Genomic DNA, 25,247 nt, shown 5'->3' on the forward strand with positions numbered 1-25,247 from the left:
ACGACAATCCATCCACCATCAGCTCCATTTCAGATCTGAGGTTGCAGTCACAGACTTGCAGATTTCCAGAGTTTGGCAGCTTCGATCTTCATTAGTTCCGTTTGGAGTGGTCTCCGATGGTGCTGGTAAAGGTTGAGCTGAGTGTAGCTATTGAGATTGTCTTCTCCGATTACAGTTGGAGTGTTCTCCGTTGTTTCCTTGTGTGACGGCAAGGAGAAGTTGCTGTGAGAATTGATTTGGTGTAGAGATGGTTTAGGGTTTAACTTTTGCATTCTTTTTACTATTGATAGATTTACATTTCAGTTTATTATGTTTTGATTCAATAATCATAGTTCTTTAGATTAATTGTTTTAATTCAAGTGCATTGGGTAATTTAGTTTCAATAGAGTTTGAAATCGTTCTTAATTCTGCTTTAGCTTAATTGTAGCACTGTTGAATGGTTTAGTTTCTGTAGTTAAGATTTTAATTGTTGCTTAAGATTAGGTTTCATTATTGTCCAGCTATTTCATACCTTAGTTTTAGTGTGTTGTTGATGAAATTCATTACGTAGTGTGACAATGCGTATTGGACTAATCGGTGACACCTAGTTAGGTTTACTTTATGCATTAGATTAGTTCTTATTTTCTGGTCTTTAATTTTGTTAGATTTAGATTTAAAGCTTTTAAACCCCCAACTCCATTTTTATATCGAAAACCCCAAAAATAGGAATAAAAATACAATCCTAGATTACATATCATCGTTGGTTCCTTGAGAGCGATCCTGGGCTCGTTACTACAACGTTATTGTTTAATTAAGGGGTTCAGTGAAATATATTTATTAATTTGATAAGCCCATTCGTGACAGTAAATTATATGCTTATCAGCGCCCGCTGCCCCTCTTATATAGAGTGGTCCGGGCGCCTGGGTACCTCCCGAGCCTCGACCTCTTTTTTTTTTTTTAATTTAAGTTTAATTTTTAAAATAAAATTTTAAGTTAGAAAATTTTAAGTTTAATTTTTAAAATAAGTTAAAAAAAATTTAAGTTTAATTTTTAAAATAAAATTTTAAGTTAAAATAAATTTAAGTTTATTTTTTAAAATAAATTTTTAAGTTAAAAGATTTAAGTTAATTTTTTTTAAATAAATTTTAAAAGAAATTTAAGTTTAATTTTTAAAATAAATTTTTAAGTTAAAAGATTTAAGTTAATTTTTTAAAAATAAATTTTAAAAGAAATTTAAGTTTAATTTATCACTTTATTTCTGTTTATAATTACATTGTTACTAAAGGAAACTGAATATCCATCCAAATACAGTTTAGAAACTAAAATTAAATTCTTTGTAAAACTGGGTACATAAAGACAATTTCTTAAAACCAAATTTCTATTCCTATCAAAAGATAAGTAGACGTCTCCCACTACAACAAACGCCACCTTAGTAGCATTGCCCATGTAGACGGTTATCTCTCCATCAAATAGTCGTCGGGTTTAGGGGTATCTACACACCATGTACTGGTAGATAACACCGCTAAACATGTTTCAACTACTAGAGCATGAGATATACCTTTATTGTTCGATTCCTACGAGGAGCCTTCCAATGTCCGATCCGAGAAGCACTTGCCTTTCTTCATTCCAAATTTTTGTCCTCGAGGTTTATTCACCCTCTGAAAAGACTTGTTTCTTCTTCTTCTTACCTTCGGTTTAGAAGTAGAACCATTTTGAGTGAATCAGAACTTTGATGAAATATACCTTTCAGTTCTATCAAGTTCCACTAACGATACTCTCTTTGTTCTTGTTATAGTTCAAAGTGCGCCAAAACTTCGGTAGCGTTTGGAGAATTATATCGACCGGGTTTCCCATCGATTTTTCCTTCAAGAACTTGTATTTCGTTCGGATAGACCATCATTTTGAGGATATGATCCTCACGGTGTTCCCTCAGACATGGTGGCCGTCATTAACTTTCTCATTACCTCTTACCTAGCACTGGTGCCCAAAGAGTTCTTTGAGATTGTTGTTGGTAAATCTTGATGCTGATGTTGCAATACATTTGACATTGATGCCAAAATGTAACACCGCGTCATCTCATCAGCTTTTACCCATTTCTTATGATACTCAATCTCCTCTGGGGTAGAGTCACCGTCAGGTGCATCAGGGCAAGCCTCAGTCAGTACAAACTTATAGCTCTCAACAGTAAGAACAATATCCAGATTTCTTTTCCAATCAATATAGTTGGGACCAGTAAGTTTGTTCTCTTTCAGTATAATGGCCAGTGGGTTGAAAGTCTTCCTAAGAATCACAAAAATAAACTTTGGTCAAGACTCTAAATTTAGAATAATATTGATTCCTCAAACAATACTATTTTAAATTAACCAACACCTCAAATCACCGTGAATATTGCATGTCACGTTAGTGTGGACATATACAAATTCAACATTTGTAAGAGGAGGGTGTGACCCATCAATTTTATTATCTTGTCATCCTAACTTTATGACAAATAAAATTAATAGTTGGTTTCATTTTGGTCACACAAAACAATAGCAGTGACTCCGTTGGGGAGGATACTATTGAATGCGTCTAAGTGTATACCATTACTTGATACTAAGTCCATTAAATAGGATTGTGCCCCTTCAGTTGGAGAAGACCACACGCACCTAAATAATTTCCTATAACCATCCAGAAAGGAAGTTTGATCTAGTGATCCACAACAAACCCATCCGTTGTGGAGGGAGGCACTCAGAGCCAACACACAAGCTTGTTGCATCACTTACAAACCAGTAATGGAGACTATGAGATTTATTAAAATCTCTCTCCCACTTAGTTATTTAAAAATGAGGATTTTAACCTATGCTAGCATACATCACATGCACATAGACATCACAGTAAATAAAAGTAATAAATTTGGAAATTAATTTTCCAACTATTATGACATTTTCCTTTCACTGTCTTTAGTATGCTCCAACCCAAGCTGCTGCTATCTTTAGCCACTGCCATTGGGTGAGTTGTCGCATCTATCTTGCTTCTTATTCCGCTGCGCCTCTGGTCCTCCAATAGCACCACGCCTCGCAAAGATACGATCCGCGACAAATATAGAATTTTACAAATATCGATCCTATATTTCATAAAGGAATGTACATGTATTCTAGATCGAACAATGATACATACAATCATGCACACAAAATAATGCCCTTGACATGTCCAAGGGTCCAATTGTTGAAGTATATACTAAAAGCCTAACTTTTGTATAAACATTTATAAGAATCACATTGGTTAAGTGTTTACATTTATATATATCAAATGTAGATGTTCAATTAATTTATATTGTAGATAATGTGGTGTCACACACAGAAGATCGTATTATTGGTTCTTTATAAATTATAAACAGTAGCTCACGACCAAGATGGAAAGGAACAAACCATTGGAAGGTCGTAGTGTAATTAGGTATTAGTTTATCTTAACTATATAATTACACTAGTACACTTAGAGTGTATTGAGTATGACCATTAGAGGTCGTTTCTTTTTATATTGACTTTATAAAGGAACAAAGACCTCAGTTATTATGGAAGTGTGTGCTCTTAATCCCAATATAATAGCAAGCACATATATTTGATATTTATTTCTTTAATTTATCAATGGGTGAGATTTAGTTCGATAAATCAATAAGCCCGATAAGTTGGGAAATGGTGTTACTTATAATGTGTCTTGTTGATTATAGAAGGAAACTGTGTCCTAGTAATCTAGGTTGATAATGTCCCCAAGAGGAGCTCATAAAGATTGTCATGTTAAACCCTGCAGGTGGACTTAGTCCGACATGACGATAAGGTTGAGTGGTATTACTCTTGGATTGAGATATTAATTAAAATGAGTTGTCAGTAACTCAATTAATTAGTGGACATCCGACATCTTAAACACAGGGAGATTAACACACTCATAATAAGAAGGAGCCCAAAATGTAATTTGGGATTGTTGCGGTAGTTCAATAATAATTCATTAGTGGTATGAATTATTATTGATGAAATTAAGTTGTATGTTCGGGGCGAATACGGGATGCTTAATTTCATCGGGAGACCAAAACCAATTCCTCTTCTCGGTCCCTATCGTAGCCTCTTAATTATAGAGTACTATACCCACCTATACCCACTTTCTTACCCATTCTATAGGGGTCGGCCAAGCTAGCTTGGAGTCCAAGCTAGGGCCGGCCAAAGGTATGGTTCATGGGTTCATGAGGTGGCCGACCCTAGCTTGAACCCAAGCTTAGGTGGCCGGCCCTATTAAAATAAAATAAAAAGGAATTTTATTTTTAAAATTTTCTTATGTGGATTCCATGGTTTTAAAAGAGAGTTTAAAATTTAAATCTTTCCTTTTATAGCTTTCTACAAAAGATTAAGAAAAGATTTAAAATCTTTCCTTATTTGTAGATTGAAAGGTAGATTTTAATTTTGAGAAAACTTTCCTTTTTTAACCATGTTCATGATTTAAAAGAGAGTTTAAAAATTAAATATTCTCTTTTATTAGTTTCTACAAAAGATTAAGAAAAGATTTGATATCTTTCCTTATTTGTAGATTGAAAGGAGATTTTAATTTTTAGAGATAACTTTCTTTTTTGGAAATCATCCACATGTTTAAAAGAAAGATTTTAATTTATAAAATTTCCTTTTTATAATCCACCATGAAGGGAAAAATTATTGGAGAAATTTTTTATAAATTTTTGGAGATAAATTAGGAAGTTTTAATTCTTATTATAATTAAAACTCTCCTTGTTTATAGCTTAAGAAGTGGCCGGCCATTGTAATTGAAAAAAGGAATTTGATTTTAATTAATTAAAATTTTCTTTTTCATGGCAAAGGAATTAAGGAAGTTTTTCATTAAAATTTCCTTATTTGCTAAGACCAAGGAATATAAAAGAGGGAGCAGAGGTGCTTTCATGGCTAACGACTCTATTCTTTTTTCTTTCTCCCTCTCTTCCTTGGTGGTGTGGCCGACCCCTTCTTTTTCTCTCCTCTCCTTATTGTGGCCGAAACTTCTTCATTGGTGGAGTTCTCTTGGTGGCCGGATCAAGCAAGGAGAAGAAGGAGAGAAAGGAAGCCTAGTCTCTAGCATCCCTTGAGCATTGGTGGTGGTCGAACCTATCCATCAAGAAGGACTCTTGGTGGCCGAAACCTAGAAGGAAGAAGAAGGTGCTTGGTGGTTCTCATCTCGGAAGATCGTTGCCCACACAACGTCTGAGGTTAGAAGAGGAATACGGTAGAAGATCAAGAGGTTATTTGCTTACAAAGAAATGTATAACTAGTAATTGTTTTCCGCATCATACTAGTTTTCTTTGTATAGTTATTTTTGGAAATACCAAACACAAGAGGCATATGATTCTAGAGTTTTCGGATTTGTTTCAAATTTGTGTTTCTTTTGTTTTATTTTTCAAATTTGTAATTCGATTGTTCTTTTTGGTTAAACCTATAGTTATTTAAGGAAATTAAATATTAGCTTTCCTTAAAAGGCTTTGTCTAGGCGGTAGAAGGCCATGTGCCTTGCCATGCAGTCCTGGAAGCCAATTTTGGAAATTAATATTTAATGGAATTAATAACATAGGTGAATTTGAATCAATAGTGTTAAGTTCCGCTTGCGATTCAAATATAAACCGTTAAGAACAGATAAGTTAAATTTGGAATCAATGATGTTAAGTTCCGTCTGCGATTCCTAATTTAACTTCTAAAGAACACAATAGGTTATTTAAGGAAAGATTCGACACTTGTACAAAAAAATTTTGTCTAGTGGAACCGGTACGTTTTCCTAGGACTAACCAACACCAATCACACACAATATCTAAATGTCATAATAGTTGGAGCTTGCAACCAAAGAGTTAGCACATCTTACTATTATCCTGCCTTAATTATGTATGACATGTGCATAACCTATTTGAATTCTAAACACATAGAGGCAAACCTTAGCTCTGATACCAATTTTTGGTTAGTCCTAGGAAAACGTACCGGTTTCATTGTACAAAATTTTTTTGTACAAGTGTCGAACCTTTCCTTAAATAACCTATTGTGTTCTTTAGAAGTTAAATTAAGAATCGCAGACGGAACTTAACATTATTGATTCCAAATTTAACTTAGCTGTTCTTAATGGTTTAGATTTGAATCACAAACGGAACTTAACACTATTGATTCAAATCCACCTATGTTATTAATTCCATTAAATATTAATTTCCAAAATTGGCTTCCAGGACTGCATGGCGAGGCACATGGCCTTCTTGGATATGGGAGCAACCACCACCGCCTAGTCAAAGCCTTTTAAGGAAAGCTAATATTTAATTTCCTTAAATAATTCTAGGTTAACCAAAAAGAACAATCGAATCACAAATTTGAAAAAGAAGAAAACACAAACTCGAAAAACTAATTCGAAAAACTAGATCTAATGACTCTTGTGTTTGGAATTCATACAAAGAAAAATAACTAGCATGATGCGGAAAACAATTGCTAATTATACATTCTCTTTGTATGCTAATGACCTCGAGATCTTCTACCGTATTCCTCGCCTCGCCTTGGACGTCGTGTGGGCGACGAACCTCCAAGATGATCACCACCCAAAAGCTTCCTTCCTCTTTCTCTAAAAACCGGCCACCACCACCACCACCACCACCAAGGAGAAGAGAGCAAAAAGGAAAAGAGAGGGGAGAGGGAGGGCCAGCCACTTGAGGTTCTCCAAGCAAGAGAATAAGAATTGTTGTATTTCATGAAGTCTCCCCACCCCTTCTTTTATATTAGTTGCCCAAGGTAAATAAGGGAAGAATTTTTATAAAAATTAAAATCTTCCTCTAGCTTTTCCTTTTCCCTTTTATTTTTTCCTTTTCTTTCCTCTTGATTGAATCAATCACCAAATCAATTAGATGATGATTTTTTTATAATTGGTCGGCCCCTTGCTTGGGCTCCAAGCAAGGTGGCTGACCAGCACATCAAGAATAAGGAAATATATTTTTTTTAAAATTTTACAAAAAAAATCCTCTTATAAAATTTACAAGCTCTCTTTTCTAAAGTAAGGGTTAAAAAAGGAAAGTTCTAAAATTAAAACCATGTTTTAAAATTTAAAACTTCTCTTATAAAATGTCCTTTTTTAACATGGTGATAGAAAATTTAAATTTTAAAACTTATCCTTCTTTTTTCTTAAACCATGAGGATGGTTAAAAAAGAAAAGTTTTAAAAACTTTTAAACTTTCTTTTAAAACATGTGGCCTAATTCAAATAAGAAAAGTTTTAAAAATTAAAATATCTCTTTTAAAACTTATAGTTTTCTACGAAGAGAAGATTTTAAAACTTCAAAATAACCCTCCTTGTATGAATTATTGTAACCGACCCCGACTAACTTGGTTACTAAGCAATAGGGCCGACCCCTATAGAAGAGGATGTGGCCGACCCTTGCTTGGTCACCAAGCATTGGACCGGCCCACTTCTTGGACACCAAGAAGAGCCTTACATTTGAATGGACTTGAGGCTATAATGAGGCTGCAACAGGGACCTAGAGGAGAAATTGGTTTTGACCTTCCGATGAGCTTGAGTATCCCATGTTCGCCCCGAACACACAACTCAAGTTCATCGATAATAACTCATTCCACTAGAGAGTTATTATCGCACTACCACACCAATCCCAAATTACATTATGGGCTCCTTCTTATCATGAGTGTGTTAGTCTCCCTGTGTTTAAGATAGCAAACGTCCACTAATTAAGTAAGTTACTGGCAACTCACTTAATTAATATCTAGCTCCAAGAGTAGTACCACTCAATTTCATTGTCATGTCGGACTAAGTTCACCTACAGGGTTTAACATGACAATCCTTATGAGCTCCTCTTGGGGACATTCTCAACCTAGATAACTAGGACACAGATTCCTTCTATAATCAACAACACACACTATAAGTAATATTATTTCCCAACTTATCGGGTATATTGATTTATCGAGCAAAACCTCACCCTTTGATAAGTCAAAGAAATAAATATTAAATATATGTGCTTGCTATTATATTAGGATTAAGAGCACACACTTCCATAATAACTATGATTTAGTTCTTTTATTAAGTCAGTAAAAAAAGAACTTACCTAAATGGTCCTACTCAATACACTTAGAGTGTACCAGTGTTATTTATTAATCAAGATAAACTAATACTTAATTATACTACGACTATTCGATGGTTTGTTCCTTTCCATCTTAGTCGTGAGCAACTGTTTATAATTTATAAAGAACCGTCAACATGATATTCTGTGTGTGACACCACACACCATGTTGTCTACTACAGAAATTAATTGAACAATTACATTTATCAAATAAATATAGATATTGACTAATGTAATTCTTTTATTTCAAAATAAATGTTTACAAAAGCTAGGCTTTTAGTATACATTCTAACAAGGAGTACCTCTTCGAAGCCTTCGGAAATGAGTACGGACTCGTGGCTCGATTCGGGTTCAGACCCGTCTTCCAATTCGTCTTCCGACTCTGCTTCGCGGGCCATCAGTGCAAGGTGGCTCTGGTGCTTCTGATCTTTGACCTCCGATTCATCCGAGGAGGAGTCGGCCCACGTCGCTTTGAGAGCCTTCTTTTTTGTAAGCTTCGTTTTATCGATCTTCAATCTTGGGCACTCATTCTTGTAGTGGCCCTTTTTGTTGCATCCGAAGCATGTTACGTTCCTCGAATCGGCTGGAGAACTGATCTTTTGTAGATCCTTCTTGTTGAAGCTTCTCTTCCTCCTGGTGAACATCTTCCTTACCAGGTTCACCAGGTGTTCTTCATCTTCAGAGTTCTGGTCAGAGTCTTCTTCAGGTTTAGGCTTGTTCTTCTTTTCTTTGGAGGAACCTACAAATAAAGCAATACCTTTCTTGGCTCCAGCGTTAGTCTGCTCATGTAACTCCAATTCACAAAACAATTCATCTAATTTAAGTTTAGATAAATTCTTAGAAATTTTGTAGGCATCCACGATGGATGCCCACAAACTATTGCGTGGGAATGCGTTTAATGCGTACCTGATTAGGTCTCTGTTGTCCATCTGGTGGCCTATCGCATGGAGCCCATTGAGGATGTCTTTGATCCTCGCGTGCAGCTGACTCGCCGTTTCTCCTTCATGCATTTTTATATTAAAGATTTTATTTAACAACAAATCCCTTTTTGTTACCTTAGCGTCGCTAGTTCCTTCGTGCAGCTCGATCAATTTATCCCATAGCTCTTTAGCGTTCTGATGCGGTCCTACCCGGTTCAGCTCTTCCCTTGTCAGTCTGCATTGCAATGTGTTGATCGCCTTGTTCTTCGTTGATGCCTTCTTCTTTATGTCTGCCGTCCATTGTTCTGGATCAAGCAGATTTCTGGAGTTGTCAACTAGCGGTTTGTAGGCTTTTGTGATGCTAAGCCACTGGTCGAAATCCGTCTTGAGATACACCTCCATCCGCTTCTTCCAGTACGGGAAATCATCCCCATTGAATAGGGGAGGTCGCACTGTGCTGAAGCCCTCAAGCTGCGACATTTTAATATGCACACAGGAGAGTAGCGACAAAAAATTCCAAGACTTGGTCTTGGATTTAGTAGTGCGGGAGGGAATAGAATTAATAAAGAAAACTAAATTGGTGTTGCACCAATTTAGATTAACTGCAACGAAAAAAATTCCAAAAAGGTAATAATACCAGTTTGGAATTATACGAAAAACTGAAAGCCGAAAGAAGAGAAAAAAATTTAAAACAGATCACCCCCTTGTCTGATTGGTGGTTGCACCAAATCAGAGCGGTACCTGCTCTGATACCACTTCTTGGATCGTGAATTTCGATAGAGGGGGGGGGGGGTGAATATCGAAAAACGTTCGAAAAGAGTAAATGCAGCGGAAAAGTAAAGTAGAAAAGAGCAAGGCTAACACAGGTTCTTTTTACTTGGTTCGGAGCCTGTGTCGACTCCTACTCCAAGGTCCGCACTCGTCGAGTACTTTCGTTGGGTAATCCACTAGCAATTTGAATAATTGATTACAAGAATTAAGTACAGAAAAGCAAGAAATAAAATACCGACAAATATAAAACAATAGGAAAGGAGCAGAGCTTTGTCAAAGTAGCGTCGCAACGTCGTAGGAGCGTAGGAGAGCAGATCATCAATTCTAAGTTGTTGTTAAAGCTTCAGCCTTGACCCTCCTTATATAGGAGGGTTCGGGGTGCCTGGAACCTTCAGGGTGCCTCGATCATGACATGGCTGACCCAACCAGCGGGCTCCACGTGTCGACACCGCGATCAGGATAAAACTTGCCTCCGGGCGCCCGGACCACCTTTCTCCAGAGACTTCTTCTCTTGTAAGACAAGGTTAGTCCGAGACAAATATATAATGTATATCCTGCAAAATAAAGTATTAGCACAGTTTATAATTAGACAGAAGGAGTATGACTTAGATTCCGTTTCTCCGAGACCGGAATCTAGTTAAGATCTCGACTTAGAGTTCCGAAATGGTTCTAAGTCGGATCGGCACCTAAGTTCCCTTCCCGGGAACGCGTCCTCACAGTCACTCCCTTCCAGTAACTTACCTTTACTCACCTGCCAGATGTCCGATCAGCCCTTCGACTCGTCTGGACTTCTCGCCAGCTATCCGGTTAACCCGTCGACCTAGTTGGACTTCGTGGCAAGCGTCTGGTCAGCCCGTCGACCTAGCTGGGCTTCGTGCCAGACATCCGGTTAGGCGGTCGACCTGTCTGGACTTCGCCTGCACACTCGATCAGAGTGTTAGACAACAACAAACCTAACTTAACTTAATTTGTCATTCATCAAAACCTGAGTTAGACCGTTAGTACTAACTACACCAACAGAAAGAGCATACCTAGGCTGGACGGAAGCCGTGTGCGAATCGGGATCAAGCCAAACACGTAAAGGACGCCCTCCAACAACAATCGGTGAATGTGATATTTCTGACTGGCCAAACTAGAAGTTACCTGGAGAAAGTCCGATCGACTTTTATACTTCCCAAGCGATGGGGGATTCGTCACCTCTATCTGCCAGCCGATCGGGAAGTCTAGCCGTTCAAGAAACCGGAGAAAAAAGTAATGGTCCCTCCAATGTTTATTGGAGGACGACATCTTATCAAAAAAGACCAAGCCCACTTGGGCTTGAAACAAGAAGGTTCCCGGCTCTGACAATTTAGGATAATAAAAATAATGGAAGAGCCGAGAAGTCAAAGGAATATCGTGTAGATAAAACACGACACCGACCCCGCACAAATGCCTAAAGGAGTTCGACACTAACTGGTTAAGAAAAATGTGGAAATATTTACAAATAGCGAAGAAGAACGGATGAACGGGGAATCGCAGTCCGACGACGAACTAGTCCTAAAAAAGCACAAAAAACCCACGGGTAGTTCGTGTGGCCGATCGTACGTAGAAGGAATAACAACTTGGTAGCCGGATAGAAATTCATAGATGGATTTCAGACTTTCAATATTGTTCTCGTCGAACCTGGACTCGATGGAAGTATACCAGAGCCTAGGGACAAGGACGGGGGGTTGCGAAGAATTATCCATCGAAAATAAAAGAGGCAGGAAGAAGCAACGAACGGATTTAGATAAGGAAAAGATAAAGAAGCTTACAAAAAAGATCGCCAGAGAAGAAGAAGAAAAGGTGAAGCATCGCAGAAGGCTCGAAGACGAAGGTACGCAAAGTGAAGAAGTCGGTGATGCAAGTGAGGTTTATAAACCTCATGGCCGATCGCCTGAGCCGTCCAATCCAGGGTTCGACAAACCAAGAGAAGATTTGACAGTAGAATTTGAAAAGGTACCTGTCACATCACTAGCGGATATTCACCTGTCACATCAAAGTGCGGCGACAGAAAGTGGGACACGTGTCGTTCAACTAACGAAAGACATTAATGAGGCTTAATTAAAAGGCATGACCACGTGCTCGGCCATAATGATCAGAGATTTGTATGGTCTTTAAGAAATTTGGATGATGTTAGCTACTGTGAAAGGGCACTCATCCGAGAGAGCGTAGGGAAAAGAAAAATTTTGCCAAGTGTTGTCGCCCATCGTCCCGATTGACACAGAGTGTGGGCTATCACACTGCCAAGCGGTTGATTCACTATCTGCCTTCGTAGGCATGATCCGAGCAGCACCCACTACAAGAATTTTTGGATTTAACCACACCTAATAGACAACAGTTTTTCAATAAATTGTTGTCTTTTTCCATTTAACAATAGTTTTATTGAAAACTGTTGTTGTTCACCACAATATTTTTTAAATAACAACAGTTTTTCAAAACACTGTTGTCTAATGTGTGTCAAAGACAATGGTTTTAAAAAACTATTATCTTTTAGTGTTACTTATGTGATAATATACAACAGTTTTATTAAACTGTTGTCTATTGAATGTTGTTGAATCCTAAAAACACAACAGTTTTTTTAACTTCATGAAAAAAAACCTAAAATCCACTTCTCTGTGACTCTTCAAACGAACAAAAACCTATCTCTGACTCCTCCTCCGCGACTCCTCCGCGAAAGACGCTCCTCGTCGCTCTCGTTGCTTTTCGGCGCTTCCTTACAACTTCGTCAACAGCCATGGAGGGGCAACGTGTCTCCAAGAAGCCTAACCGCGCCTCTTCTTCCTCCCAGCCATGGAGGAAAGCACAAGCAAAACCCTAACCGCGCCTCTTCTTCCTCCCAACCATGGAGGGGCAACGTGTCTCCAAGAAGCCTGCTTCGTCAGTCTACGTTGACGTCTTCGGAGGTCCTCCCCATTTCGCCGCCTCTCCTTTCCCTTCCCGCCCCGACGACTACGCGGAGATTTTTGGAGGTTCAGGAGACATACGACCTTGACGGTGATATTGCCGTAGTGCGCGACGGCCCTGGATTCAGTCGAGCGCCGGAGGCGATGCTGTGTACTGGGAGACCTCAATTAACTCCTCCATCGATGACTATCGCCTGGTCGAGGGCGTGATGATCGCACACTCTGGGCATTCAGTCGTCAATCTTTTCCGGTTCGGTGAAGTGGCGATGAGCCACAGCAAGACTAGAATGGAGGAGGAATGGATGATCGATGAAGTGGCTTTCAACGTTCCCGGCCTCTCACTTGACTGTTTCATCCCTCCTGCCGACATAAAACATGGAACAGTCAGTGAAGCCTGTGAGCTGCCGCAGCAATCGGAGAGGGGAAGAGGCAGTGTGATGGGAAGTAATAGGTCTAAGGTTGCAGCGCTTGAGAAGCCTCACGATGTGGATGATGACAACATCTTGTGGAGAGACGTCTGATGCCAAACTGAAATTGTTCATGGACAGTTCTTTTGCTCAAACTGACTATGACTGAAACTATAAGATCTCAGGAAGGAAGGAATTTGATGGATTTTGGTATCTGCGAATGAATTCATCCTCTGTAAATATGGGCATAATTGTTCATGAGTATCATCAGTTCCAGTATATTTGCCCTGTAACAAAATTCTGGTTTGTTATTTTTCTTCTTTTTTTTTTCATTTTATATACTTCAACGCTGCCATCGCTGCTTGTGACACAAAGTGGATGTTAGCCAAACTTCTGCGGCTCTCTCTGATATTAATGGTTACACGAACGGGAGGTGTGCTTCTGAATCTCTTTTGTTAGCTGTCTTTGTCGAGTGGTATTTTGTTGGTGTTGTGTGGAAAAAGATCACCTTTTTGTCGGCTAATGGCTTTCTCCTTTCTAAAGCTGGCAGTGATAGATTGTTCACCTTACAGGTTAGGAAAACTTTACAATTGCGACTTCTTGTTATTTTTCTTTCTCCATCCTTTTTATGATTTTCTTCCTATTGATTGTGAGGTTCATGTTCTCTCCGAGATCATTTTTAATGGTGCATTTTTTTTTCAAAAAAATATTCTACTGATAACATGACCATATATATGAGTGAAAGGTAAGTATTTGTTTGGTTTAGCGATGAAAATATTACACCGCTAATGAACAATTTTCTTGTTGTGTTGTTTGGTTATTCATTGAATTTTACCTCTGCATACATGATATTATCTTGTTCTTTGAATGTCTAAACATAAAGATGAAATTTTTCGACTATTTTTTAGTTCACGAACAGAAGCTCATCATTGTTGAAATTCCCCTTTCTACTGTCATCATTTTTAAAGTCATAATTCCCAGACCTTTGAATTGCCTAACTATGCTACTGTAGTTTATGAAATAGACAACTCTTATTTGGAAGCTTACACTCAAATTGACAACAAGTTAAAGTATGTACTTGTATGTTTTACACTACCAATCCCATTGCTTGTGTTTGCATATCACTTGACCATCTTTAACACGTGTCTCTATTCATCTAGTTCTAAGGATAAATAATTAGTTTTTTTGTTCTTGTACCATATAAGAGTTTTGTGTTTTTTCTTTCCCATTTAAAATGAGTTTTTGAAAATCAAACTTGGCTTATAGTGATAGTATCAAAAATTGTATCAGTATACTTTATCTAAGTGATTGTTTGAACAGTTTTATAGCATGCATCTTGACAATTAATATAATTTTGAAGATCACTATCAAGGAAGAATGTTCAAAGGAAAGTAAAGGCTAAGGAGAAGAAATCATATACTCCATTGCCTCTTCATCGACATCTAAGTAGAAAATCTCATTCATTTCCTCCATTCATTTCCTTCCTCATTTTCTTAATTAAAAATGTTTATAGTCTACCTTTGATGTAATCACCCACGCATATTCTATGCTTGCAGTTAATGTATTTGTTCTTTGGTCTTATTTCTAAAGTCCATTTCTTCCTCTTAGGAACATCATGTGTTGACAAGTAATGGCCCTATTAATATTTCAGTTTCTGTACATGGTGATCTAGAAAAGCTTACACTTCTTACTTCTCCAAATCGAGAATTAAATCATAAGTTAGATTAAATTGCAGTTACTTTATCATTTCTTAGTTTTTTTTCTTAACTTACATTTGCAATATTTGCATCTCGATTCATTCGATTATGTTCACTTTGTATTCAACATGAAGCTAAAAGGTGTTTTGTACATATTAAAGACTCTTTGGTGGTTTTTTTAGTTTCATTCTACTGCTCTTTTTATCATCTTTATCCTGCTATAATGTTATTCTTTAAGATTATGTTGCATTGATTTCTAAAAGTTACATGACATCTCTCTACTCTCCCTTCAAAACTAACGATTTATGTTGTTTCAGGTAATTACTGTAGTCATTCCTACTATAGTTGGTGAAAACCTTAACGCGTTCATGACTTTAAAATAGTATATTCCAGATTTTCTTAAGGTGAGGACACAAATTTGATGAGGAATATACTTTTTAAGATGCTAACATCTAAATTGGTATCCTATGCATCAACTTGATGATGTAATAGATCTTGAGATTCCAAGAGGAAGAAATAGACTTGTTTCTTTAAATGGTGAAACTTAAATTAAAGATTAGAAAGTCAACTGATGTAACATGCCATTCCACTTCTCTTTTTATGATTTAGCTCATGATCAATGTAAACTTAAAGTATTAATCCAAAGCCTATGGTAACTTTCTGGATTCATTTTTATTTAAGGCATTCTTTCCTTTAATGGTCCCTTTTAGAATTTAATGTATGACTTACTCCTTAGCATCATATCCATGTGTGGAAATGTTTGCATTAGATTGTACCTTTTAGTATTAATACTGCTTGATTACTGGGAAAAATAATGTTTGCATGGTTTATAATAGAAGCTTTGTATGCAGTGACATATAATGAAAATTCTGCTTAATAAGAAATTTAAAAGTCACCATATTGTTTCAAGAGGTTACCATTTATGTTACATAGATAACGCTTTTTGCACTTTTGTTAGATGACTATATCAAATGGTTTTTATAGTTATGTAATATTTATGCAGTGCAATTAGAATCATGTGTACAGTTTAATTTCTAATTTGTAATATATATCTTTATTCGAATAGGTATCCTCAAGAGTATTGGGAAGAATGCCGACAAGCTAAAAAAATGGAGAGACTTTAACAAATTAAGGAGCACTAGGAGCTGCAATCCTTCCTCTTCACCGATATCTAAGTAGAAAATCTCGTGTTATATTGTTCTACCTTTGTTTTAATAGTGTTATCATTTTGTAGGTTGCTTATGAAATTTCTTCAGAATATTATATATATTATTTTTGAATGTTAGAAAATTGTATATTAAATTTTATTTTGAAATTTAGTATTTTGAATGATTTATAATATGGGAAAATTGTGTATTAATTTTTTTAATTTTTTATCTAAAAAAAATAACGATTTTTCACCGTTGTTGTAGATAGTTTAAAACTGTTGTTGAAGACCCTGTTATTAAAGGTAGACGCTCAAAGACAACGGTGAAAAACTGTTGTCTTTGAAGGAAAAGACAACAGTTTTTCACCGTTGTAAAAATGTTGTCTTTGCCTTCAAAGACAACAGTTAAAAACTGTTGTCTTTAGGCACCCCTTTTAACAATGCGACATTTAACAACAGTTCTAAAGGGGCTACGACAATGATGAAAAATCATTATTGTTAGGCTTTTTTCTTGTAGTGACCTATAAATCAAGCCTGGCGAAATAAAGCCGAACAACGTGAACTTTTGTTCTAAACAGAAACTTGGGAGCGTATCTGATAGAGGGGGGCCCACTAGGCACGGGTCAATTGTCGAGGTGGAGGTCAAAGTCAAGGTGGTTAACGCCAAGGTGTCAACAAGCTCGCATACGGTGGTCAAGCGGAGGATGACTACAATGACCAGTCGGGGCAATCAGGGTCCGATTGGCAAGAGACTACAAAGGTCAGTTAGGTAATAAGTGTCCGGACGAGCCAAGTGTCTAGCTTGGATAACATGGTAAGATAGTCAGACGCTTAGTGTTGAGCAGGAAAACGCTAAGGAGACTAGAGAGCTTGTCCGAACGGGAGGGGCAAACTACTACACAGTCACCGCAGGAAAGAGCAGCTGAGGTCGACAGAGCAGAGGAATCCCGACCGAGTGGCTACCTTGCTTGGCCAAGCAACGGGACCCTTATCATCTCTCTGAAGCCGACAGAGCGGAGGAGTCCTAGCCGAGTGGCTATTCTGCTCGTCCAAGTAGCTGGACCTGGCCATCAACGGAGTTGAGGAGTCTCGACCGAGTGACTATCCTGCTCGGCCAAGTAGCAAGACCATGGTCGTATCTCTCGATATCCTTTTAGGAGATAGTGCCATTAACACGAGGCATGGTCGACAGACGGATCATACAGCGGAAATTTCTACTGTATTGTTAGTGATATGCATGCTCTGTTAAGCTATAGTGTCAGAGGTATTTTCCTGACAAGTAGGGGTGAATAGTCAACCCTCCAAACCGTCAAACCCGCTTATACTGACCTGAACCGAATCGGAAAAAAAATCTACCGGATATAGGGCCAGATGTAGGGTCTTGATATTGCATTATCTGATCTAGTAGGGGCAGATAGTTTTTTATCCTAATAATCGAACCAACCCGATCCGCGATCACCCCTACTTGTAGCAATTACTATTGATAAGCTACTACACGTTGTAGCAGCTACTGCCGATAAGCTACTACACGTTGTAGCTGCTACAACGTATAATGAATAATGTCTATTATCATTTTAAAATATTTTATTTTTTTGTTGTATTTATATTTAATATTTCATTGGATATAGGGTCGGATATCCAAATCACTGACAATCCGTCGGATATCTGATACATAAGAACTGCCGGATATAATGCCCAATGTAGGTCCTGATATTGCATCATTATCTGATTTAGTAGAGTCGGATAATTTTTTACCCCAATAATCAAACAAAGCCGATCCGTGAGCATCCCTATTGACAAGTCCCTTCATAAGACATATTGGAGAACGTGCCCACGCCTCGAGAAGCATGCATGTTGCCCGCTAGAACTCTATATAAAAGAGATTCATCATTGGTGGAGGTACGCGTTATTACTGTTTACGCTTGCATTATTGTTGCTTCGCTTTCTTCTATATTTCTTATGACTGACTTGAACATTGAAAGATTAACACCGGGACTCCTTTCCTAATTTAATACCGATGTTACTTATTTTATAAAGCAGAATACGTTTTATAGCCAATTAATAGAGTAGTAATATTCCTAATTTTCTATCCTCCCATTTTCGAACAGAATGATATAGATTTATTCTGAAATGGATGTGCAAAATTTATTACGAGTTCGTGAGATCAAAATAAATAAATTTCTAGTTCCTTTTTCTAAATTTCTACCTTCTCGATAGCTTAAAAGAAAGAAGAAATGAAAATTTTCACACCTATATATATATCTATATATATATATATATATTACGGATATTTCTTCTTTTTTTTTCTCAACTCAAATCTTTCACCAACTCCGCGTTGTTCAGTAGGACGAGTCCATCGTCGTAGGGCGCACCGTCGCGATCCAACGCAAGGCGAGGCGATCTCGTCTTTGACGACTCCCTCTCTCCTCCTCTTCTTTCTCTCCTTTCGATTCCTTTCTTGCTTCGCTTCTCGATTCTCTGGAAAGCTGTGAGCTTTTTTTGTTCTTTCACGCCTTTTTCTTTTCGATTTGTGTGATTTAGTCTTGTGTTTGTGTTAAAATTCTCTTCTTGATGGTCTTAATTTGTCGTTGTGTTTCCGATGCAGTCGCCGATTTGGATATAGAGTTTTTTTTTCCCTGTTTGGGGGCTAATGGCGGACGAGGCTAGGGCGAGGAAGGCGCTGCCTCCGGGAAGCAGGACTTTTGGTGCGGGCGGGTGGCGGCGCACGGCGACGAGGACGTGGATCCTGCGGTTGGGATCCAGTATCCTCATATGGACGGCGCTGATGCAGCTGACTTCGGTGTGGCATCCGCGTCCCCCCAAATCGTCGCCTGCCGCTTGCTTCGACGGCCGCGGTGCCGCAACTGCTGGCAACGGCGACAGAGATCTCAATGGTTCCACGAATCTTTCCGTGCTTGATGGCGAAGAACACGCGCTGTTCGGTTCCCGCTCCTCCCCGCCAGCTCTTCTTCCTCGGAGTTAGTTTCGGTTCTTCTTCTTTACTCATCGTTTTGTTTGAAAGAGCACCTTCTTTCTTGATCCCTTTTTCTTGCGTTGCTGTATTCTTTCATCTATGTTTGTGTGGATTGCGCTAAGATATATTGATCTTTTGGTTTAATTAGACGTTGATAATCGGAGTTGGATATGAACTGAAATTAAGGTTCCCTTTTCCAACAAATGCCTCTACTTTCTTGATTTGGTAATATAAAAGTTTATCTTGTCTTTTCCCAATCTTTAACCCTGAAACTTTACTGCTATTGATAGGTAATTCTCCTGATAGAAGATTGAGGTTGCATAAGATATAAGAATTGATTGAAAATAAAGTGCTAGATATGAATAACATGAAGGATACATGCCCCTGCTGAAATTGACGTAAAGAGCTTGAGTATTGACAGTAAGAAGTTTGCAGTGAGAGAGAATTTCATGCCAACAAAACTGTCATGTAACTTCTGTTTTTTGCTTTAGAACCATTGATATGTTTTGGCTTATGGGCCTGACTGAGCTATGATAGGTGTTCAGAACCATCTTCTTTGATATGTTTTGGCTCATGGACTTGAGTGAGCTATGATGGGTGTTCAGAACCATCTTCTTTGATATATTTTGGCTTGGGGATTTGTACAACAACAACAACCAAGCCTTTTCCCACTAAGTGGGGTCGGCTGTATGAATCCTTTTACGCCATTGAGCTCTATCTCCTATTATATCATCATCTAATTGAAATTTTTTTCAATTATTAAAGAAAAATGGATTTGTCAAAAAAAAAAAATGGAAAACAAATATTAAAGAACATATGAAATAATATGGATACAATTTTTTATGTTTATCAGCAAACATAGGTTTCTAACATTTCTCACTACACTTCAAGATTAAACTCAAAGCTTGAATTTTTGAAGAGATGCTTTAGAAACTAAAGATTTTTAAATTTAATCTAATGAAATTATGTGAAAAACAGTTTCAATAGTAAGAAAAGAACAGAGGGAAGAGTTAAGATGGAAGTATGTAAGATATTTATATGAGTTGCAGTTTTCTTGGAAGAGTTATTAAAAGAATTATATTGATGACGTGATCATTACTAGGGTAAATTTTGGGTGATTGGAATGGATAAGAACTTTGTGTTAGCAGAGATTACAATACAATGCTAGCATGGATTTGTGAGATTATGAGTAAAGATGAATAGAATAACTGTGAGTAGTTTCATTAGATGATAAATGAGAATATAGATTAAATGCTATGAACTATTTACGAAACAATCAATAAATTCTTTATTGGATGAGCTGTATCAATTAGAGTTGGTGTAGCAGTTGGAGTGATCAAAGAACACTCTAGTTAAGATGACTAAAAGTGATTTAATCAACTTGATGATCATACATTTGCTAATAACCTAAATCAACCTTATCTTTTCATTGATATTTCACTAACCTTTACTTGATGTTTGAGCTAATTCAATTTATTTGCTACTAGTACTTTAATCTATATGTAAATTATAACACTGTCACAATACCATTGGTCTTAGTTACCAGAATTTTGAGAGTAAGATAACTTCATCTTTAGGATGATTTTACTGAGTGGGATTCCCACCTAACCAAACAAGTTACCTATGCTATGGATGGCTTGAATAGTTTCACTTGTGGTTCCTCATGTTGCTTATGCTAAGTTATTCATAATTGTTGGAATTCGACACTTCATGATTCGTTTCCTTTGATATGATAAGTCTTGAACATAAAATAATATGTACCTAACCAGACTTTATGATAATAAATTTGACTTGATGCACTACCATTTAAAACATAGTTGTATTCTATATGATTTTGGAAAAAAAGGAAAGAAAGAAAAAAATGAATTCTTTATAGCAGTATGGAATGTCAGTCTATGATAAGGATGAGGTAAACACCTGACACTGGTTGAGAAGGTGAACAAGGTTGTCAAACTCATGTTCCTATATAGGTGTGGATTTGGGTGTATGGACTCATGTAATCTATAATTTATAAAATTTAATATTTTTCATCACAAATAAAGATGTGAAAATTGATACTAGTCGAAATAAGCTTAATGTAACAATCAATGCTCACTGTAAGCTTAATGAATAGAGGCTTGCAAGTAACTAGGATTCTAAGTGGCAACAATATAGGAAACTAAGAGGCAAGGAATCATCAAGCCATTTTGCTAAAAGAGAAGGAATGAGGGACACAATGATGGCGACGCCACAAGAAATAATCAGTTGACACTTGAGAACGATGGAACAATCATAGATAGTAAGAAGAAGAGATGGTTATCTTACAAGAAGTCATTGCAAAATGAAGAAGATGGTGAAAAGTGTGATGTTGATCATGGGACTGGGGCCGTCAAGCATATGGAATAGCCAAGATTCAACGACAACGCTAAGAAAAATAAGATTTATGTTGGATCACATGCTCCATCAGTGAGCCAATTGGTGCTCAGTAGACTTGTAAAATCAGATTGGGTTCACAAGTATACAACTCGGAGCACAAGTTTTATTTGTAATCCAAGTACAAGACCCACTTTAACTTGGCTGATAGGCTCTTGTAAATTTATATGTCTGTGAGTCAACTTATGAGTTTTAGAACACTAAAAAGGAGTCTTGCCACATCTAAACTTAACAGTCAACTAGTGGGGTAAAGTTGATGGTGACTGAGAAGTAGGGGTGAGTATTCAATTAAAACCGAACTGAACCAATTTTTTTTCAAACAAACCGAACGAACCGATTTCAATAAAAAACCAAATAAAATGAACCGAATTTTCGATAAAACCGAACAAAGCGATTTTTTCTAAAAATTCAGTATGACTTAATAAAAATTCGGTTCAATCTAAAATTTAGGGTCTAAAAATTTGATTCGGGTAAAAAATTCATTCTATTCGGTTTAACTGAATTTGAAATTTCAAAACCAAACTTGAACCGAATTAACCGTTTTTTCAGGGAAAAAAACTGAATTTCCAAATAAACCGAACCTAGTTTTTAAATTCGATCAGTTTGATCGGTTTAACCGAATTTTTGCTCACCCCGCTGAGAAGTCTTTCTAAATCCAAGCCTTCTTCATTTTCTATTTTCATTTTTGCCATTGACTTGCTCTTTATGTGTTACTTGCATTGATGCATTGAGATTCAAGATGCTGATGTGAGTGGATTTCATGATCAATAGTTTACTTTTAGGAACAATTAACGATGAAATATCCTGATCTCCAAGTCATTTGAATTCTAAATGAAAATAATTTTAGAATGGAATTGTTCGATAAGTCTTTTTTTTCTTTTACATCAATTGTGATTGTTGTGCTCTATTACTCATAATATGGTATTAAATAGGATTCAATTTTCAATTTTTGTTTGACCCTATAATAAAAATACAATCATGAAATAAAATCATGATACTACTCTCATTTGATCAATTATGTACATGTGGCCTATCAAATTTGATATTGGTTGTTATTGGATGCTTAATAGAAACCTTGCTGCTAACAAGTATGCTAACAAATTGCAAGTTTCTCCAGCACTTTGAAGCTATTATTTTTTTTTTTTTTTAATTTTCTCATTTATCTGATAGGATGTCTCCCACTATCACCAGAGACTACAATATACAATGAATTGAACTGAAGCTTTCATGTTTGACGATATGATCTTCTGTTTTCATTTTTCAGGACTTTACAAAAGCAATGGTTATCTTAAGGTGTCATGCAATGGAGGCCTGAATCAGATGCGTGCTGCGGTTTGTAAAATCCTTACCTTTTGTAGTCTCCTGAATCATTCATATGTTTCCAAATATTTTTTTTATGTAGCCAGATCATACTAGTTAATTTAAGTTACCTTTTTATATGTGTTATGACTGTTATTGGGTTTTCTTGCAGATATGTGATATGGTTACTATAGCACGCTATCTCAATCTAACACTTGTAGTTCCTGAACTTGATAAAATATCTTTCTGGGCTGATCCTAGGTATAAATTTCCCTGTTAGCATTCACTAGTGAATGTGGCCTTCTTTCTTTTGATCTGGAGCTAAATTTCGGATAATACTTTCTTTCCTTTGCAGTGATTTTGGTGATATATTCAATGTAGATCACTTTATTAATTCTTTGAGAGATGAAGTGAAGATAGTAAGAGCGCTCCCTAAAAAGTTTAGCAAAAAGATCCACACTGAACCATTCTCAATGCCTCCTGTTAGCTGGTCTAGTTTGAAATACTACTCGAAGGAGGTTAGCTAAGAGAGTCTTTTCATTCATTGCTGTTATTATTTTCTATTCCAGATAAGTAATGTTTAAAGAAATGTTAATTGCAGATTCTCCCGCTTGTGAGGAAGCACAAGGTAGTTCATTTTAACAGAACAGATGCTCGTCTTGCAAATAATGGATTGCCGTTACACCTCCAAAAACTCCGTTGTCGTGTTAATTACAAGGCCTTAAGATTTACGCCTGCAATTGAAGCCCTAGGCAATAAACTTGTCTCAACTCTCCAGAGAAGTGGATTCTTCGTTGTTCTTCACCTGCGATATGAGATGGATATGCTCTCTTTCTCTGGTTGCACACATGGATGCTCTGCAAAAGAGACTGAAGATCTCACTAGGATGAGGTTTGCCATTCTTGTGCTCTATACCTTTTTATACTGCGCTTTTCGTTCCATTTTTTTTTCTTTTTCACCAACCAATAATAAAGGCTCCTTTTTGTATCATTGGATCTTAAGATATGCCTATCCATGGTGGAAAGAGAAAGAAATAATATCAGAAAAGAAAAGATCAGAAGGTTTGTGCCCTCTTACACCTGAAGAAACAGCTGTAGTTTTACGAGCACTAGGTTTCACAAGGGACACCCTAATTTACATTGCCTCTGGTGAAATCTATGGTGGGGAAAGAAGGATGGCTTCTTTGAGGGCTGCATATCCGAGAATAGTAAGACATTTATCTTTCAACTATTACATCAGGTGCGGATATGATATACTCACCCATAATCTATCAATTCAGGTGAGGAAAGAAATGCTTCTTAGTGCTGAGGAATTGAACCCTTTCCAAAACCACTCAACTCAAATGGCAGCATTGGACTATCAGGTTTCTGTTGCAAGTGATGTCTTTGTCCCTACCTATGATGGAAATATGGCCAAAGTAGTAGAGGGGCACCGCAGGTTTGCTCATTATCCAAATTTATTACTGACAGATTTCTTAATCTTAGTTTATTTTTTATAATACATGATGCTTCTTTCTTGTATATATGTTTCATCTCATTATTATCTGTTTTGCTCTTGTGCATCTCATGGCCAGTTAATTCTTGTTCATAGGTATAATGGTTTTCGTAAGACAATCGTGTTGGATAGGAGAGAACTTGTAAAACTTTTGGATCTTCTCCAGGATGGGAATGTATCCTGGGATCAGTTCTCGACTGCTGTTATGGAATTGCACAAGGGCCGCATGGGCCAACCAACATTAAGGATGGTCCTACATGGTCGACCAAAAGAAGAGGACTATTTCTATTCTAATCCTCATGAGTGTACTGGGTCTTCAAGGATCAGACATACTGAGTCGAGAGAATTTGACATCTAAATCTACTGCTATTGTGGCTGCTTCCGCTGATGAAATTCAGAGTGATGTGCAGCTCGCTGTATAGCTCTAATTCTAAACTATGGACAACTCTTGCTCTTTTTAGGCAAGCCTGAAGTCCAGATGCTTGCGAATGATACTCTGGAAGAGAGTCAGCAGACTGCCGTGCCATTGAGTTGGTCATCAGAGATCAGGATTTGGGAGTGAAGCTCGTCAAGATTTGCGCAGATATAGATTTCTGATTACCCCCTTTACCATTCTTTCATTTCTTACAGGCATTTCCCCTCACCCTGCCCCTGCCTCCAGATTTGTACTGTGTTGTTAGTTACAGATTGATAGACTACAAGTGCGTCGACTAAGAATTTAGCATGTATCAGGTTTCTTTGTCACAGAGATTGACATGTTTTCAAAAGACAACAGTCCAATGCAAGATAGAACTACAATGTATCAGGAACTGCACACACATTATCCTTCTTTTGTTTTAGCAGCTTGCAGACTATCTACAAGTTTGGCTGCCAACATCAAATTAATGGGTACACGTTAAACACATGTTTTGTATTGAGCAATTAGTACCAATTTCTCACTATGCAATAAATGAAGAAAAAGATGATATTGCTCACCCGCGGCTCCTTATCATTCATCGTATAACAAGATGAAGGGAGGTATTTCTTAGATGGGAGGATATTTAATGCTCGCCTACTATGCAATAAAGACATCAATATAACCTACTCATTGGTTCCATAATTATCCTACTAAATTATTAAAAGAATA

General features: G+C 37.2%; 1 protein-coding gene across 1 annotated transcript; it reads left to right on the forward strand.

Moving 5' to 3' along the window:
• Positions 1-18,242: 18,242 nt before the first annotated feature.
• On the forward strand, positions 18,243-25,023 carry LOC122050501 (rhamnogalacturonan I rhamnosyltransferase 4-like). The gene is made up of 9 exons (XM_042611399.1): positions 18,243-18,430; positions 18,548-18,920; positions 22,593-22,660; positions 22,800-22,888; positions 22,983-23,145; positions 23,229-23,518; positions 23,630-23,834; positions 23,907-24,064; positions 24,218-25,023. The coding sequence occupies exons 2-9, from the start codon at positions 18,593-18,595 to the stop codon at positions 24,477-24,479; spliced, it is 1,563 nt and encodes a 520-aa protein (XP_042467333.1). The 5' UTR covers positions 18,243-18,430; positions 18,548-18,592; the 3' UTR covers positions 24,480-25,023.
• The last annotated feature ends 224 nt before the right edge of the window (positions 25,024-25,247 follow it).

Source organism: Zingiber officinale, chromosome 1B, assembly GCF_018446385.1.
Source record: "Zingiber officinale cultivar Zhangliang chromosome 1B, Zo_v1.1, whole genome shotgun sequence".
NCBI classification, from domain to species: Eukaryota; Viridiplantae; Streptophyta; class Magnoliopsida; order Zingiberales; family Zingiberaceae; genus Zingiber; species Zingiber officinale.